The following is a 16,867-nucleotide window of genomic DNA, read 5'->3' as shown; positions in this document are numbered from 1 at the left end:
TAAATCATTCTTAAATTGCAGTTCTTAATATTGGTTCTAAATTGGAGCAGGGGAATATTATGTTTGCACAATGATAAGTACCTGAAAGCCAGGGCTGTAACCTTTTGCCTATACCCACATATCTGAGAGTAAACTCCATTTAATTCAATGGGACTTACTTCTGAGTATGTGCATACAGAATTGCACTGTATGATATTTTTTAATAAACTCAAAATGTATCCCAAATTAACTGGGCAATACTTCTTTTTTCAAAGCTATTTTTTAAAAATATATAACAGCATGTTTATGCCTCCTCTAAGGTGGTACTTACCATGACACATACATACACTGTCTAAAAACACTGGGCTGGATTCAGATGTAAAGATGTAACATTAGTTGACCCAAAGTCTCATTGAAATCAATGGGACAGGTCTGTCATCCCATAATTTCAGTGGGAACTAGGTTCAAGTGATGGAAGGGAGGGAGGGAGGGAGGGAGGGAGGGAGGGAGGGAGGGAGGGAGGGAGGAAGGAAGGAAGGAAGGAAGGAAGGAAGGGTTTCTTCAACTATTGTTCAAGATCAAATGTATACAAATGTAATTGATTAAAACTAATTTGATTTCCATCAGAGTAAGTTTTCTCTGAACAGATTACAACCCTACGGAGGAATGGAGATGACTGTGTTTAAATATTCTTAATTTAACAAAATGGCAATACTTAATGAAAAAGCAACTGAGAAAGAATAGTCAAAGACAAACAATGAGAATTGTTGCATCCATCTAATTTACACGTGGACATGCTGTGATTTATTATATCATATGCCCTTAACAATGGATTATAAGTCTAAAACACCTATTAGCAAGTATGTTTGGTGAGACAACTGGTAAAATATATACATGCAGCGTAACATTACTTTCTGAGTCCACATTGATCACGCAGTCATATTTGTTAGTTATTTAGTAGCACTATGAACACTGACTTGTCTTCTTGCTTCTCCATCCTTTGCCCTCCCCACAGAGCATCCCTTAGTCTCCTCTGCGTCTCCTCTGGTTCTTGCTCGGAGGCTTTAGCAGGCTCTCTCTGTACTTAGCATTTGTATGGAATAGTCGGACCATATCATGGTCTTTGTTATCCAACACCCGCGGCAAAAAGAGAGAAGATTTCTGGGTCCGACGGGTTTTGAAGCTTCTTCTGGGTCGTCCTTTCCCATTGATGGAGACATACCAGAGTCTCTCAGCACTAGCTTTGCGCCTACCGCTGGCTCCATTGGGCACAGTCCGGTATATGCGGGATGCATACGTATTATAGCCTAGCTCGTGAATCCTTTCCACAAACTCACACTCAGCATTGTAGGTTTCCTGTAATGTAATGAGGAGAACCATAAGTTCCAGAAATCCTAAAGAAGAACTAATGGCTATTTCAGATCAAATGTAGCTGTCTTCATGCAAGCTAACAGTGACACATAAAAGAGGGTACTTGGGGCCTCCAAAGATCAAAAACTCTGTATTCATGCAGAATCAATTTGAAAACTATTCACATAATTTAAGCAAAACTAAGGGCTCTGGCATGTGACCCAAAAGGTTGCCCATGAAGTAATGTGGACCTGAGGCTGAAAATTAGCTTCTCTACCTCTGCTCTGGGGAATATTAGACATGCTTAAATTCCAGCAGAATCAGCACTTGTAGAGATGTCCAGTTCAATAGTCCACTGACTAACTGTCTGTAGGGTATGCCCATTTTCCATAGTTTCCTTCATCTGTTTTGTAGCTCTCCACATATTTTACTTCTGATGCTCACTGATTCTCCTGGAACTGGGAGCACAGCCACTGGCTACTCTCCTAGCATGATGTGATTGAAAAGGCCACAAGAAGGGAATTATCGGTTAGCCCAGCAGAGGGAGTCAATAGATCCATTCTTCAATTGTACTACATCAGGGACCCCCAGGTAGACCCCAGCTGTGAATCCAAGGGTGCAAAACTCACAAGGATAATGCATAAGAAAAACACTAATAAAGAGAAGTTTAATGAAGCAATTGCAATTATTTTATATAATGGTTTTCTATAGGCAAACAAGGTGCCTTGTTGTTGTTGTTGTTGTTGTTGTTGTTGTTGTTGTTGTTGTTATCTGTTCTTCAAGCTAAGGTCCCAGGATGGGTTACAACATTAAAACACAACATAACAAGGAAGGCAACAGTGTCAGAAGACAAAATGAAGCCTGAGTGGCTGCATTCAGACTTAATGCTAAACCATACTTTGCCATTATGGCAACAAGGCTGGGTAAGGCCCGGGCTCACACTCCATGCCTTCTCCCCTGTTGGTATGGACATGGGAAGATCAGACATTTTGCTTCTGTTTTTAGCTAACCATAGTTATAGTTATTAAGGAAAGCTGCCTAACAGGATAGAGGTCTATGGAGATATGGCAGAGTTGTGGACAACTCATATATGAAAGAACTGTAGATCCTCCCCTAAATATGGCATCTTTATATATCTCTTTATGAAAAGTGGGTTGTGTTTGGCTTGGTGGGTCACAATTTTTGTGGCCCTCCAAGTTGAAGGATAAGTGCTGAAAAATACCTATTGCTGATAGAAAGTTGCAGGTGGAAACTGCAGATGAAAAATTAACAAAAATAGGTAGAATTTAATTGCGACTGTTGACCTAAATAATTCTTTAGTCAATGTTTCATGAATCAATGACTTGTATAAATTTATAATCACTGAATTGCATTGATTTATATTGTGTGTATGCATTTGGAGATATTTAAAGATGCCTAAGTTACCAAAAGCAAAAGAACAAAAGTCTGCCATTTGCTCTTACAAGGAAAGTTATCTTCTCTCAGCCTGACTAATTAAAATTTGTCCTCAATGATGCAGTTTGGCCTCCAGCAATTAATCAGCTGCTGCTCTAGCTAGTTCACCCACTGATTCTAACATCTCATCTAGAGCATTGGTTCCAGAACATTTCTTCCCATGGACCATTTGAGAATTCCTGAGGGACCACTCAGTGATTTGTTGGTCTTTTGTAGCAATTTTAATGTGCTGTGCTAGATGCTGTATGGTTTTTTTAAAAATGTGTTTTTACAGACACTGAAACAAAACTGATGGACCACTAGGGGTCCAAAGTGTAGTTTAGGAGCCCCTTGATCTAGAGCACAAGAATCCCCAATGCTTGGGAAAATACTTGGGAAACTCATATGCTCCATTCTGAGTTTTTTTTTGGGGGGGGGGGTTGGTTAACCCTGGAATCCAGTAATTAATTAAGTAATGCAGCCAACTGACATCCATGCCATACTTTTAAAGCACTCTTTAAAAGTGGTATAGTATTTTAACTGTCATGGCTTTCCCCAAAGAATCCTGGGAATGATGGTTTTTAAGGGTGGCAGCTCTGTGAGAAGTCACTTAACATTTCTCAGTCACATGTTGCACCTGGGTTATTGAGAGGGACGATGGGGTCGTTTCCTCATCTTAACACTACAGATTAATGCTTTTCTCTTACTTTTCTCCCAGTTCTCTCTCTCACCCTCCCCCCAACATTGCACTGGGTTCCATTAAATAATATGCACAGTAAATGTGTATTAAAACCCTTCTTCAGCCTTCCTTATCTGGCAGTGCAGTATCTCTCAAATCCTCATTGTAAAGTATCCTATCATATACATACCAGGAAGTCGGATTAAAGTACAGAAGGGTAATTGGAAAGTGTTGGAGGAAAACTTCATTTCATTTGCACATTCTTTCCGTCTGTTAGCAGCTTTGGTGCTGCACCTCTCTGCTGCGTTAGATCCCAACTTAAATTACTTTACACACACTGGGAGCCCATTCATAGCATTGTGCAAATGGGACTCCCATTGACATCCCCAGGAGATTTTTCTTTTGAGAAACCTTCCTAATCACAATGTGAATTGTAGACTTCCTTACCTCTTTACACTTATTCACCTGAGTGAGTTGCTTACAGTCTCTAAAAGGATATCTTGACATGTAAATTTATGTAGTTATAAATCCTTCGCTCACTAGTTCTTTCTCTCTTTTTCTCTCTCTCCCTCCCTCCCTCCTTCCTTGGCTGATCAGCAGCACACATGAAAGGAAAATGAGCATGCCTGGCGCTTACCATAATAGTTTATCTAGAGGCCTCCAAGCATTGGCTACTTAATCCCCACATTAAAACCAAAGGACATATTTCTGTTCTCTATAAACGTTTGTACATAGACACCAGTATTTGCGTCCTTTGGACTACAATGGTATTTAAATCCCCATTGAAAATGACTGGCACTCCAGTGTAGGATGTTTCAGTTTCCTTGCCATAGTTAAGATGCTTCTGTTGTAAATAGCACTCACGGAAGCATAAAGTCTGCCTCTTTTGTTCATGGCCAGGTATCTGCCGGAGAAACAGCCTTTGATGGCAACAATTCCAACGTCCACTGCAGTAATCTCGAGGATGCCTAAAACAGAAAAGGAAGGCTTTAGCTTAATGATATACAATGATGTACAATGAATTATTATTATTATTATTATTATTATTATTATTATTATTATCATCATCATCATCATCATCATCATCAACAAATTTTATAGCACTTTTACATCATGAACCTCCCATGTTTACCTGCAGGTAAAACCACTTGTTGTCACTGGGGCTACATACTTGTTTCAGATCTGTGCTGCCAGGCACTCATACCCAGAAGCTCTGGGGATCACCGGATTGCAAATATGAAACCCAACACTGTGATGGACGAGACACCCCAGAGATCTCTGCATCTCCCACTTAATTGTGTTCATAATTGACATGTTGCTCTGCAAAGTGATTTGTTTCATTTTATTTATTTATTTCATTTGTATCCCATTTTTCCTTCAAGGAGCTCAAGGCGGCATACACAAACCCCCCCCCCCCCATTTTATCCTCACAACAACCTTGTGAAGTAAGTTAGGCTGAGAGCAGATGGCTGGCCCATGGCCACCCAGTGAGCTTCACAGGTGAGAGAGGATTTGAACCCTGGTCTGCCAGGTCCCAGTCCAACACTCTACTACATCATACTGGTTGTCAGGAGCTCTGGTTCCATTCATCCTCCCAATAAGTTGATGAAGTCGATTATTATAATTCCCACAGAAAAAATGATGCACTTGTCCAAGGCTATGGACTGAATCTAGAACTGAGCAAGAATTGTGAAGCTGGGTCTCCCAGGGAATGGGCTGTGTCTTTGGCTGTTAATATTAAATTGCCCAAATGCTACTTCCATCTGGGAAACATCCCGTTTAAGAACACCATCTCACAAGATACCTGCATTCATGACTTAGTTCATAAGCAAACCCTTTTGTATTGAAAAGAAAAGGGGAAGGGGAAGAAAAATAAGAGCATGGGAATTGTTTGAAGCAAACTCTTGCTAGTAAATCCCCAGCTGTTTGATTGAGACTGAACTGCCTCAGAAAAAGAAAGATCTGACATTGAACTAGAGGGCCACCTAATCCTATATGTCTATAAAAAGTTTAAATCCCCTTTAATGCCTTTCTTAGGGGACACAAGGGTGCTTGACTTACTGAAGCAAACCACAAAGCTGCCCATTTCGGGACAATGCTTTGGCTGAGATCTCCAGAGGGCAAAATGGAGTTCAGACGAGAGGCTGAAGCATCTTAGAAGCCACGTATGGAACCATGAATGGAGTCTGTCATTTAGAAAGTCAGCGCGGCCCTTGCAGGGAAGGACAATGTGGCAGTCTAAGCCACATTCAAAGAGTGGAACTATTTCAGACCATCAAAGGGAAGGGTCTCATCGCCCAGACAAGTGAAACAACAAGAAAGCCAAAGGTATGCATGTATCCCGGACTGCTTCACACATTAAAGAGCAACCAACTCGTGTTTCCCACTATGTTAACATCCAAAAGAGAGTGTGCAAGCAAGCCTGGCTCTCTGAGGAAAGTAGCCATGTGACACGTATTTGCCTGCTTGCTTCCGTGTGTGTTTTAAATGCATTCTGCCTTTAAAGCCCAAGACTCACAAAGCATTGTACAATTAACAGTAGAAAACATGATATGTAAAAACAAATAACTAGACATACGCTTTCAAACACTTGTCCATCACATTCATGAAAGTCACCTGATGGTTTTAGACATTCCACAGAGTGGGGTGGGAAACTGATTTTATATGTACACTGAAAAAATGTTATATGTGCGGAGACCCAACAGATAGGAAAGCACTTGGGAGATGCTGTCAGAATAATCAACACTATTCACGCACAGATTTATTATTTTCATTTCAGATTATGACACCAGTAGTTTAAAAGCTTGTTGCTTTCATTACTGTATTTGGTATCTCATTTGCTAAGAAATTATTCCTGCTTAAACTCAGTTAAGGTTTTTTAATAGTTTTTGAAAAATACTGCCTTCTCCTTCACAGGAAGGATAGTGGAGCTATTTTGTACTCTCTTTGCATTGAAACTGTCTTATGGCCAGTTCACCTGCATGTATGTACATCACTCAGAGCATCATCCTATACTGGCAGAGAAGCCTCAAGACTTGGTGTAAGTCCTCTGCACTGGCAGATCATAGAAAAACATCATTGATGTAACTTCGGGGATGGACTGGCAAAGCAGAGATATGCTGGCAAGTCCCCACCACTGACGCAACTCTGCTAGTGGAAGGACTGGAGAGTGGTAGCAATGGGGGCATGTCAGGGCAGGAATAGCCTCAGTCCACACCTTCTCCCAGTCCACCTGCAATGTCACTACATAGAACAGGATTCTGGCTATAGCCCCATTCCTATACAGTGGTACCTTGGTTTATGATCTTAATCTGTTCCGGAAGTCCGTTCTTAAACCAAAACCGTTCTTAAACTGAGGCGGGCTTCCCCTAATGAGGCCTCCCGCCACAGGTGCCCTTCCACCATGTGGCTTCCATTTGTAGACCGAGGTAAATTTTGCTAACTGGAAAACTACTTCTGGTTTTGCGGAGTTCGTATACCGAATAGTTTGTAAACAGGGCTGTTCTTAAACTGAGGTACCACTGTACTAATAATGTGAAGAGGGACCATGCCTAGACAGGACAGGGAGAATGGACCACTCTCCATGCTGCCAATATCATGCAGCTTCCCCATGCTCCATGCTGACATGTCCATGTTACAAGTGGATTTCTGAACCAGCCTAGCCCTCTCTCTGTGTAGCCTTTTATGCAGGCTTTCAGCTTCTAGGTAGGCTTTCATCCTGTATGGATATTTTTAATGTAATTTTTTTTTCTTGGTCTTTATGAATGTATGGGTTTCTTGTTTTTGTTTTGTTAGCTTTTTGTCAAGTTGCTTTGAGCTGCCTACGGCAAGAAAATGATACTAATAAATTTAAACAAGAATATGAATATTAATAGGAGTCCAGACTCAACGTGTGAATATCATGGGATGACGGCAGAAATGAGAAACCTGCCTATGGGCTTGATTTGGCCTGCCAGGCTGTTCTGGCCAGACCAGTCACCTGCCCTGTAATAAAGTCACGGCTGGACCAAACAGGGATTTACAGCTGATCATTGTACAGTTGCAAGGCACTTTCAAGCCATGCTTTCTGTTGAAACCCATTCAAGAGATTGTTGGGGCTTCAAAGCACAGCATGGATGCCAACAAAGCCCTTTCCGCCCCTTCCAGCGGAGAGGGTGTTGCGTGCAGGATCCTCCCACATTCGCGGGGGCTTCCCTTGCCCCCGCGAGACTTGGGGGAATCCCCGGGCGTGACTGCACCCAGCCCGCCAATCAGCGGGCGGGGGAGGCGTGGCCCGGGCTATTTAGGGCCAGGCACGCCCGGGGACCGCCCTCTTTTTCCCCTCGCCCAGCTGAGGAGCGGTTTTCCCATCCCACCCACCCTTAGATTAGGCAGGCTTGGCGTTGCTATAGACTTTGGTTGGTCGCCGCAAGGGGCCTGGTAGGAATTTTTCCAAGTTGGCGCAATTTCCGGCCTTTTGGTTTTTTCACCTACCTCGTAGCAATCGTCACAACTTTCTCGGTATTGGTGGTTAGGCATTGGCATGGGGCAATGTTAGACAAATGGAGGGGGGGAAGGAAGCGCCATCACCTTCCCCCAATGTGAAGGGGTAGTCTGGTAGAGGACTCCGGGGGGCGTGGCCTTGTCCGAAGCCTTGTGAGGTAGGGCCCCCGGCACGCCCCCGAGCGGTGACGCCCGTGGGATCCTAGTTGGCGTACTTCAACAGGACTCCCGCGGTTGTGTTCAACCCTTCCCGGTCACCATGCCGGGTAGTCGATAGGAGCCAATGCCTAAGGCCAATACCTTCAATTTCCGTAATCAATAAAGTTGTGGCCTTTTATGCCCATTAACCTTACATCATTGTGTCCGTGTCTTTATTTCATTGGGGGAGGTGACTTGCCACGCAATAAGCTGGTGGTCAGTGCTTGAATAGAGCCCTGCAAAACTAAAGCCCTGACAATCAGCTGGAATCAGCTGCACTATGGCTTTCCCCTTCAGGGACCCTTTGAAAATGTTCCATTTTAGGAGTATTTCCTCCACTACTGAGACTTCAAAGGGGCTCCCAGTAACTGATGACCAGCTGATCAATGGTTACAGGGATCCTCTTTGAAGGTGCACTTCCAAACAGGTGATTGGCACTAAAGACGCACCTGCTGTTACCAGGTGACCAACAAAGTTGCTCATTGGGGTGTGTTATATGGTTCTGGCCCACCAGCTCCCTCCAGCTCCCCACCTCTGAATTACTATAATGAGCTCTACATCTTTAAGGTTGGTTCAAAGCAGCAGGTAACACAAAATGCCACAGTTAGGCTGTTGTGTGGGGCTATCTACTGTGAGCATATTACACCAGTTCTAAAAGAATTCCAATGGCTACCTATATACGCTGCTGAGCTAAGTTATATATATATATATATATATATATATATATATATATATATATATTTACAGCTCAAGACACAGATGCCTAATGGAGAGACAGGGCCTTCATGGTACTGACACCCCATTTACAGAATTCCCTCCTTTCTCAGTTATGGCTAGAGGAAACTCTTTTTAGTTCCAGATAAAGTATTTGTCCAGGCTTTTCTGTGAGGACTCCTGAATCATTTGTTATTATATTGATAAATAAATAGATGATAGATCTAGATAGATAGATAGATAGATAGATAGATAGATAGATAGATAGATGATAGATAGATATAGATGATAGATAGATAGATAGATAGATAGATAGATAGATAGATAGATAGATAGATGATAGATAGATAGATGATAGATGATAGATAGATAGCTAGATGATAGATAGATAGATAGATAGATAGATAGATAGATAGATGATAGATAGATAGATGATAGATAGATAGATGATAGATGATAGATGATAGATGATAGATAGATAGATAGATAGATAGATAGATAGATAGATAGATGATAGATAGATAGATAGATAGATAGATGATAGATAGATAGATAGATAGATAGATAGATGATAGATAGATAGATGATAGATAGATGATAGATAGATAGATAGATAGATAGATAGATAGATAGATAGATAGAGACAGATGAACCAATTTTCTTCCTGCCCGGTTTGTTCTAATATACATCTTGCATTTTATTTGAATGTAACCTGCTTTGGGATTTCTATGGCAATGAAGAAGTAAGCCATATTTTAAATACTGCTCCTTCTGTGCATATATCCTTTTCACCCAAGTCACATGTGATGGTGGGTAATGTACTGACAATATGTGGGCATAAACTGGCTGCCAGCATGGCAGGACCATAGAATTGCTTGGCACTGGGATGTGACTAGATGCTAGGAGAGGGTATATTTAGTAGCTATCATCCTTCCTCACGTTTGTGAGTTCAGCAGAGTGCTACCCCGTTGCAGCTTAAAAGGGAAGCTAGATAGGCTAGTTTTAGCCTTTTAGTTTAAGAAATCCAGGATGATTTAAGGCAAACTGGATTCTCCTTGTATTTCCCTCTTTTCTCCCCCTTAAAGCAATAACAATCTTTTAACAGGTAGAAATAACATTTACTCACTCAGAATACTTGTTGAAGAGTAACAGATAACCACTGCTTTGTTCAGGCTTAAAATGGTAATTCAGTTACAAAGACATACTTAGGTCCAGCTTAAGATGAAGTCGAAGCACTGGAGCTCAGACCCAGCAGATGTTCTCATGTTGCTGGCAGAGCAGAAAGAAATGGAGAGAGAGAAAGAGGGTGTGCCCAGGCAGGTAGGAGAATATATAGCTATGCCCTCCTTCTGTCAGGGCACAGTGGGAGTGTCTCTCACAGGGTTCATTCTAGCAAGTTTACAGGAAAACTCGGTGAGCTTCAGCTCCTATCCTGTGCCTATCTAGCAAAACTGTTGACTTGACTGCACATTCACCATTGTGCTATGGCATCACTTGATGGTTTTAAGTTACTTGTGTGATCTGCCACCACTGAAAAGTATTGTGCTATTAAATCTCTGTCTGAAGTGTTTGATCAGTGAGGGCTGTTTCACACATTCAAGCTGTCACTTGAATGAGTGCCACTGAGTGGATGTATGTGTAAATTTACCCATAAGTAGTTTTTCACTTCTTCTCTGAACAGCAAGCATTCCAGAAATGATATTCCTCTCCTTTGAGATCAAAGGAAAAAAGGTTGGGTAGGTATGTGTCAAGAGGGAAGCTGCTTTAAACCAAATTAAACCATTGGCCCATCTAGTTCAGTACTGCCTGCATTGGTCGAAAGTAGCGTCCCAGGGTTTCAGGTGGGAGCCTCTCCCAGCCCTACCTGAAGATGCCTGAGATTAAACCTCTTGAAGCAAGAGATTAGGACTGATTCACTTTCTACAGTACAATTCTATGATGTTGTGGTACAATGGAGGGGTTATGCTGTACACAATTGACCAAGATTTGAACATCTCAATGAGTTTAATTCTTATCTGCTTAATCTGTTTCATTTAATCTGCTTCACTTATATCTGCCCACTATACATTAATTGAAATATATTTCCTCTTTCCACAGTCTTGAGGAAACTTCGTGAAAGTTTTATACAATGAATATAAGCTGGTCATAGCAGAGGATAGGAGACATGATGGCCCTCTTCAAATATCTCAAGGGCTGTCACATGGAAGAGGGAACAAGCTTGTTTTCTCCAGCTTCAGAGGGTGGGACCCGAACCAATGGCTTCAAGTTAGGAGATTCTGACTAAAGATCAGGAAGAACTTTCTGATGGGAAGGGCAGCTCAACAGTGGAACGGACTCTCTCCGAAAGTGGTGGACTCTCTTTCCTCTGAGGTTTTTAAGCAGAGGTTGGATGGCCATCTGTCATGGATGCTTTAGTTGCGATTCCTGCATTGCAGGGGTTTCGAGGAGTTGACCATTGAGCTCCCTTCCAATTCTACATTTCTATGATTCCATGATCCAGGTATGTGATGCACATAGTCAGGTGTGGCAAAACCGAGCCAAAGCTAAGCTCTTTTAAGTCCCTTTGATGTGCAGGAGTTGCTAGAGTGCTTTGCTTTGGCCTGAACTGCTTCCACTGAAAATTACTGTGCTGCCTGAAAGCACTGCTTGAGATGACAGTTATTATGCCACCCCTGCACCCTTGCCACTGAGTGATGGGTGTCCATGTCTGAGTGCGTCCTGACTTCTGGCTGCAATGTTCCTCCTTTTGCACAGGATAGTCTTTAACACAGGCAGCCTGCCTTTGATAAGCAAATGTGCCCATCCTACCATGTCCGCAGCCCATTCAGAAAATGTGCCCTAACTCTCCAAAGACAAATCAAACAAGGTGAATAGGAGGGGAAGGGAAACCAAACAAACAGGCTGAGATGAACAGACGGAAGTGTGAAAGTCATCTTGACACATTATTTACAAACCAGCCGCCTCCCTCTCCAGGATTAGTGCTGCAATCTGACCTGGTGTCATAAAAGGGAAGAGGGATTTGAAAGCTGGTCCTGGGAACTCACACCTTAGGAGACGATAAACTAAGGGGCAGTCCCCAGTGGATCCTCAACTTTTGTCAATCCCAGAGAGCTTCTTTGCTTCTTCTAGCACTGATTCTCCTTCACAGGGATGTATATTTGGAGGGATGAGGAGGAGTGAGAGGGAGAGAAACAAGTTAAGTCCAGGAAAGATTTCCAGGAAGAGGAGGAACAAAAGGGAGAGGAGAGGAAAGCCCTTTGAGCTCCCACCCGCTCCTCTCCTTTTGGGGAGAGACAAACCTGAAAAGACCTTTGCTGGGGATTCTTGGCAGCCCCTTCCTTTGTGCCCTTTGCTTTCTGTCTGGAGCAGCAGAGGAACAGCCTAGCGTGGGGGTAATTTTAGAAGCTGCTTTCAAAATATATATATTCCCCACTCACATCATCCAGAGGCAAAAAAAGAAAAGGATCTCAGTCTCACTAGTCCTAGTCATGATGGAACTAGCCTTTCTCTATCCACACCATCCATTAAAGCCCTTAAAATAGCCATGGCTCCCACCCAAAGAATCCTGGGAACTGTAGGCTATTAAGGGTGCGAGAGTTGTTAGGAGACCCATTGCAGAGCTAAAGTTCCCAGCACCCTTCCTACAGTTCCCAGGAGTCTTTGAGGGAAGCCATGATGGTTAAAGTTAAGGTGTCATAAGAGTGTTTTAACTGGATAGTGTGGATGTGAACACACACACACACACACACACACACACACACAGAGAGAGAGAGAGAGAGAGAGAGAGAGAGAGAGAGAGAGAGAGAGAGGTTTGTTTCCCATTGTGTCTTATGTTTGGCTGCAGAGAGTATTTGATATGTAAAGTGCAAGGCAGAAAACAAAGAAAAACATTAGAAATTAAATACGTGGAAGCAAAACAGCCACAATTCTTAGACTAAGACTTGCCACAGAAACAGATTTACGGTAATTTCCAGAGCTGTAGTGTTGGTAGTCTCTCTCTCTCCCTCTCCCTCTCCGCCCCCCCTCTCTTTCTCTTCTTTCTTTCTTTCTTTCTTTCTTTGCAGCAAAACCAACAAATGTGTCTCATGGCACCTCAAAGACTAATACATTTATTAGTCCACTGCATCAGTGGTAGCCACTGGAAGATGACTGACAAGCACAAGAACATAACTTAAGAAGAGCCCTGCCAGATCAAGCCAGTTGCCTGTCCAGCCTGGCATCCTGTTCTCACTGGCAAACCTGGTGCCTGTGGGGCCTCCCATGGCTTCCAGCAGCTGAACTTCAGAAACCTACTGCCTGCACCCATGGAGACAGAGTATAACCACTGACAGCCTTTATATTCCATGAAATTGATGTTTAACCTACTTGTTGTGTTCCTTTGAGGGTTATATTTATAATGTCTTCTGGGCTGGTTGCTTGAGGGTGGGTGGGTAGAATAACCTTTCTAAAATTTATCCCTAAAAAGACAAGCACTGCCAACCATCTATCATGCACATTTTTACAGCCACTGCCTTATATGGAAGCTGCTGGTGATTATCCAATGGCCAGCAGAAAATACTTTGCACATGGCCAGAAGCATGGTCTTGTTGTCCTATCCTTATGGTTCTCACTTGCCCTGGCCAGACCCTTTATCCCAAGCATCTCTCTGTACAGGTTGCCAATCATTGCTTAAAATTTTCCAGGCTGGACTGGCAAAGCCAGAAAATGCCTGCTTTTTCCCCATTGTGTACAATAGGGACTGTTATTCCTCTACGTTTCGCTCAAGCTGAATTGGCAAAAGTCAACACATGCTACGGTATGTTTCCGGAGCTAGGTGCGAATGTTTATTTATTCTTTTTCAGAGTGCCTCCCCCACCCAAAAAACATAATGTGCTTGAAGCCTCAAGCAGGGTCTTGAGCTCAAATTTTAGTCCCTGGCTCAAATAAAGCGAAGGTATTGTTACAAAATATCAAGATTGCACAAAGGACGGGACGGGACGGGCACGGGGATTTCGGCAAATGTGGAGTTGGAAGGGACCCTGAAAGTCATCTAATTCAACCCCTTGCAGAGCAGGAATCGCCGCAAAAGAATCCCTAACAGATGGCCGTCCAACCTCTGCTTTAAAACCGCCCGCTTTGATCTGATTTTTATTTTTATTTTTTAAAAATCTCACCTTGGGTGAGAAATTTCCCGTGGGTAACCTCTCAGCGCACACGCCTGATCCCTCTTGCATGCCTCTAAGCGGCAGCCTTTAATTCTCTACGGCTCATGGGGTTCATCGGGCGGGTTTCTCCAGGTGTCCCGTCACCCGGTACCGAAAAGCGGTGGCCGAAGAGGAGCCGTCGAATCGCCGAGAGGCGGCGGCGAGGCCCGGTCGTCGGGGCTGAATGCGCCTCGACTTGGGAGCCAGATTTTGGGGGGGGGGGGGGCTGGCTTCCACGTCGGGTCTCGGGGAGCTCGGCTAGCGGGTGTGGGTCGGGCAGGGGGCCAAGCGGTACTCACTGAAGACGCTGTTCTTCTCCAAGGTGCCGTTGATCCTGCCGTTGGCGTGGATCTGGAGGTGGTACTTGGTGGCGCAGTAGAGTTTCCTGCGCCGCGGCGCTCCGCCGAGATGCTCGTAGACGCCGCCGCGCCCGCCCGCGTCTCTGCGCCAGCGGGGGTCGCACGACGGCCCTCCCCGGGCGCACGGGGGCCCCACAGGGGCCCCGTCGGTCGCCGTCGGCCCGGGGGAGCCCCGCACCGCCTGCAAGGCGCTCAGCAGGACGAGCCAGGCGGTCACCATTGTGGCATGGCGGGGGCCGCAGCGGCGCTCAGCTCCGGGCACAGCACAACCCCGACGGGCCCATCAGGGAAGAGCGCCGGGCTGCAGCGGCCGAGGCAGCTCTCCTAGGTGGCCAGCGGCACGCCGGGTCCAATCGGGACGCATGGACTAGGCGGCCGCTAGGTTGTGGTTCTCGTCGGGCGGGAGGGGGGCTCCTTGGCTCGCTCGCTCGCTTGTTTGCTTGCTTGCTTGTTTGTTTGTTTCAATCCAGGTCGGTTTCCTCGTCTTCCTCCCTCCCTCTTCCTCCTCTCCCCCTTCTTAATTGGTTTTAGATCTCTTTAAGTAAATAGACGTCGTCGAGGAAAGCAAACTGGAGAGGCCCAGCTGTTTGGATTAAGTGGCGGTGCTGCGATCAGGGCAGTCTTCAGGGCTCCAGAATGACAGAGAGAGAGAGAGAGAGGGAAAGAGGGAGAGAGGCGGGGGAGGAAAAGGAGGGGAGAGGAGAGGAGGTAGGAAGGGAAACGGGGGTCCCGAAATGCCAGGAGAGAGGCTAGGGGGACACCGCCTTAATCGACGGCTCGTACGTAGGAAAGGCGCCCCCGGCCACAGGAGACTGATCTGATAATAGCGCAAGCCAGGAAAAGAGACAAGTCCCGGGTGAGCTTCCAGAGCGCATCCAGGATTAGAGCGCACAGGCTCGCAGCACCGCGTCCAGCCGCGAGGGCACGCGCATCTACACGCGCACGCACGCTCCCGGGTGGCCTTTTGCAGAGCACCACATCGCCCCCTCACACCCACCCAGCCACCCACACGAGGGATGGGGCGGATGGTTTCCTATCTCTCTCTCCCCCCCCCCCCAAAAAACCCTCAACTCCTAACTGAAAAAGTGATTTTGCATCTGAAAATGTCTACCTTGAGAGAAACATGCTCCTGGGGTCGGGCACCGGCTTTTCTTGATCCCCACAGGCTCACAATGCGTGACAAGGACGGACGACTTGGCGTCCAAATACACGTTTAAAACGAAAAGGAAGCATGAGAAAAGAGGTTTGGACAGCAGCTCAAGAATGGGGGGGGGGGGGGAGAGAGAGAGAGAGAGAGAGAGAGAGAGAGAGAGAGAGAGAGAGAGAGAAACCACCAACCACCAACAGCATTCAAAGATTTCACAGACAGCCTTTGGTGATTTCCTTTTGTCTGGAATGATGAAAGGAAACACTTTTTGGTGGATCAATCAATTAGCCAAATTTCGGCCAGCTTCCTGGTTTCCACTAGGGATGGGAACGTCGCATGGCTGTCATACAATTGACCGGATTAAATTTATTTATGGATGCATAAATAAATAAATAAATAAAAACACAGATGTGCTTGTCTCTATGTGGTAAATTACGTATGTTGCGTCTGTCCGCCCTTACAGAACTGTTCGTAAAGAGAGGTTTCTTTTGCATTCGTTTGTTTTAAATCGTTTTGTAAAATCTTCTATAAATAAAGAAAATAAAACCCCAATGGCTGTAGTGTAACCTGCTAAATACAGTCGCCTGCTTGTTCAATGGCGAGTGGTAAAAACGATGGTGAGGACAGAAGTAGCCCGGTGAAAGGTCCTGATCTGCTCAAAGAACCTATAACTGGAGCGGTGTCCAAAATGTGGGTAAGGCAGCAGTCCTACGTACTGCAGTTACTCCCGAGTAAACATGCATAACATCGGGCTACTGTGATATTACCCAATATGATCGAACCCAGTGCAGTTTATAATACAAAAAAATTTAAATGCTACAGATTGTATAGATTTCAAGAGATGACGCACTGGGGGTAACCGGAAAAACCTACTTCCCTGAAGGACTGGTCGTAGGTGAGTAAACTAATCTAGTCAGTTTCACCTGGGTAACCTGAGCCCACTCAGGAATGTGCTTAGGATGCAGCCTGGTGAACTGCCCCTCTAAAAACCTTAAAGACACCCAATCATTCCTCCGTTAACAATGTGAAATAAAATACAATATTAAAGATTCTCAGCCACACATTTTTCAACCTTCTCTCCTTTTCCCACGATTTCTACCTCACAAGTAGAAATCGATCAGACAGGGGGTTGTTGTTGTTGTTGTTGTTGTTGTTATTCCAATTTTAAGTCTGACTTCAGTCCAGCGATTCCATTGGGTCTACTCTGCGTATGAATGTTGGATATCACCCATAACGCGTGCTCATTTTTAACATCATAGTATTGAAACTTTAGCTCACCTTTTTAGGGGGGATACCACTGTTAAGGCATTTAAAACAAACAAACAAACAAACAAACAAACAAA

At 44.5% G+C, this 16,867-nt stretch overlaps 1 protein-coding gene across 1 annotated transcript; it reads right to left on the bottom strand.

Annotated features, from left to right (window-relative positions):
* Positions 1–544: 544 nt before the first annotated feature.
* Positions 545–14,605, bottom strand: FGF3 (fibroblast growth factor 3). The gene is made up of 3 exons (XM_081836346.1): positions 14,318–14,605; positions 4,307–4,410; positions 545–1,335 (listed from the first exon to the last, which is right to left on the bottom strand). Exons 1-3 carry the CDS (start codon positions 14,595–14,597, stop codon positions 1,003–1,005), a joined length of 717 nt encoding a protein of 238 aa, XP_081692472.1. The 5' UTR covers positions 14,598–14,605; the 3' UTR covers positions 545–1,002.
* Between the last annotated feature and the right edge of the window lie 2,262 nt (positions 14,606–16,867).

Source organism: Podarcis erhardii, assembly GCF_964252035.2.
Source record: "Podarcis erhardii genome assembly, chromosome: 1".
NCBI lineage: Eukaryota > Metazoa > Chordata > Lepidosauria > Squamata > Lacertidae > Podarcis > Podarcis erhardii.
Note: the sequence above shows the minus strand (reverse complement) of the source record. Positions and strands in the feature narration are given on the sequence as shown.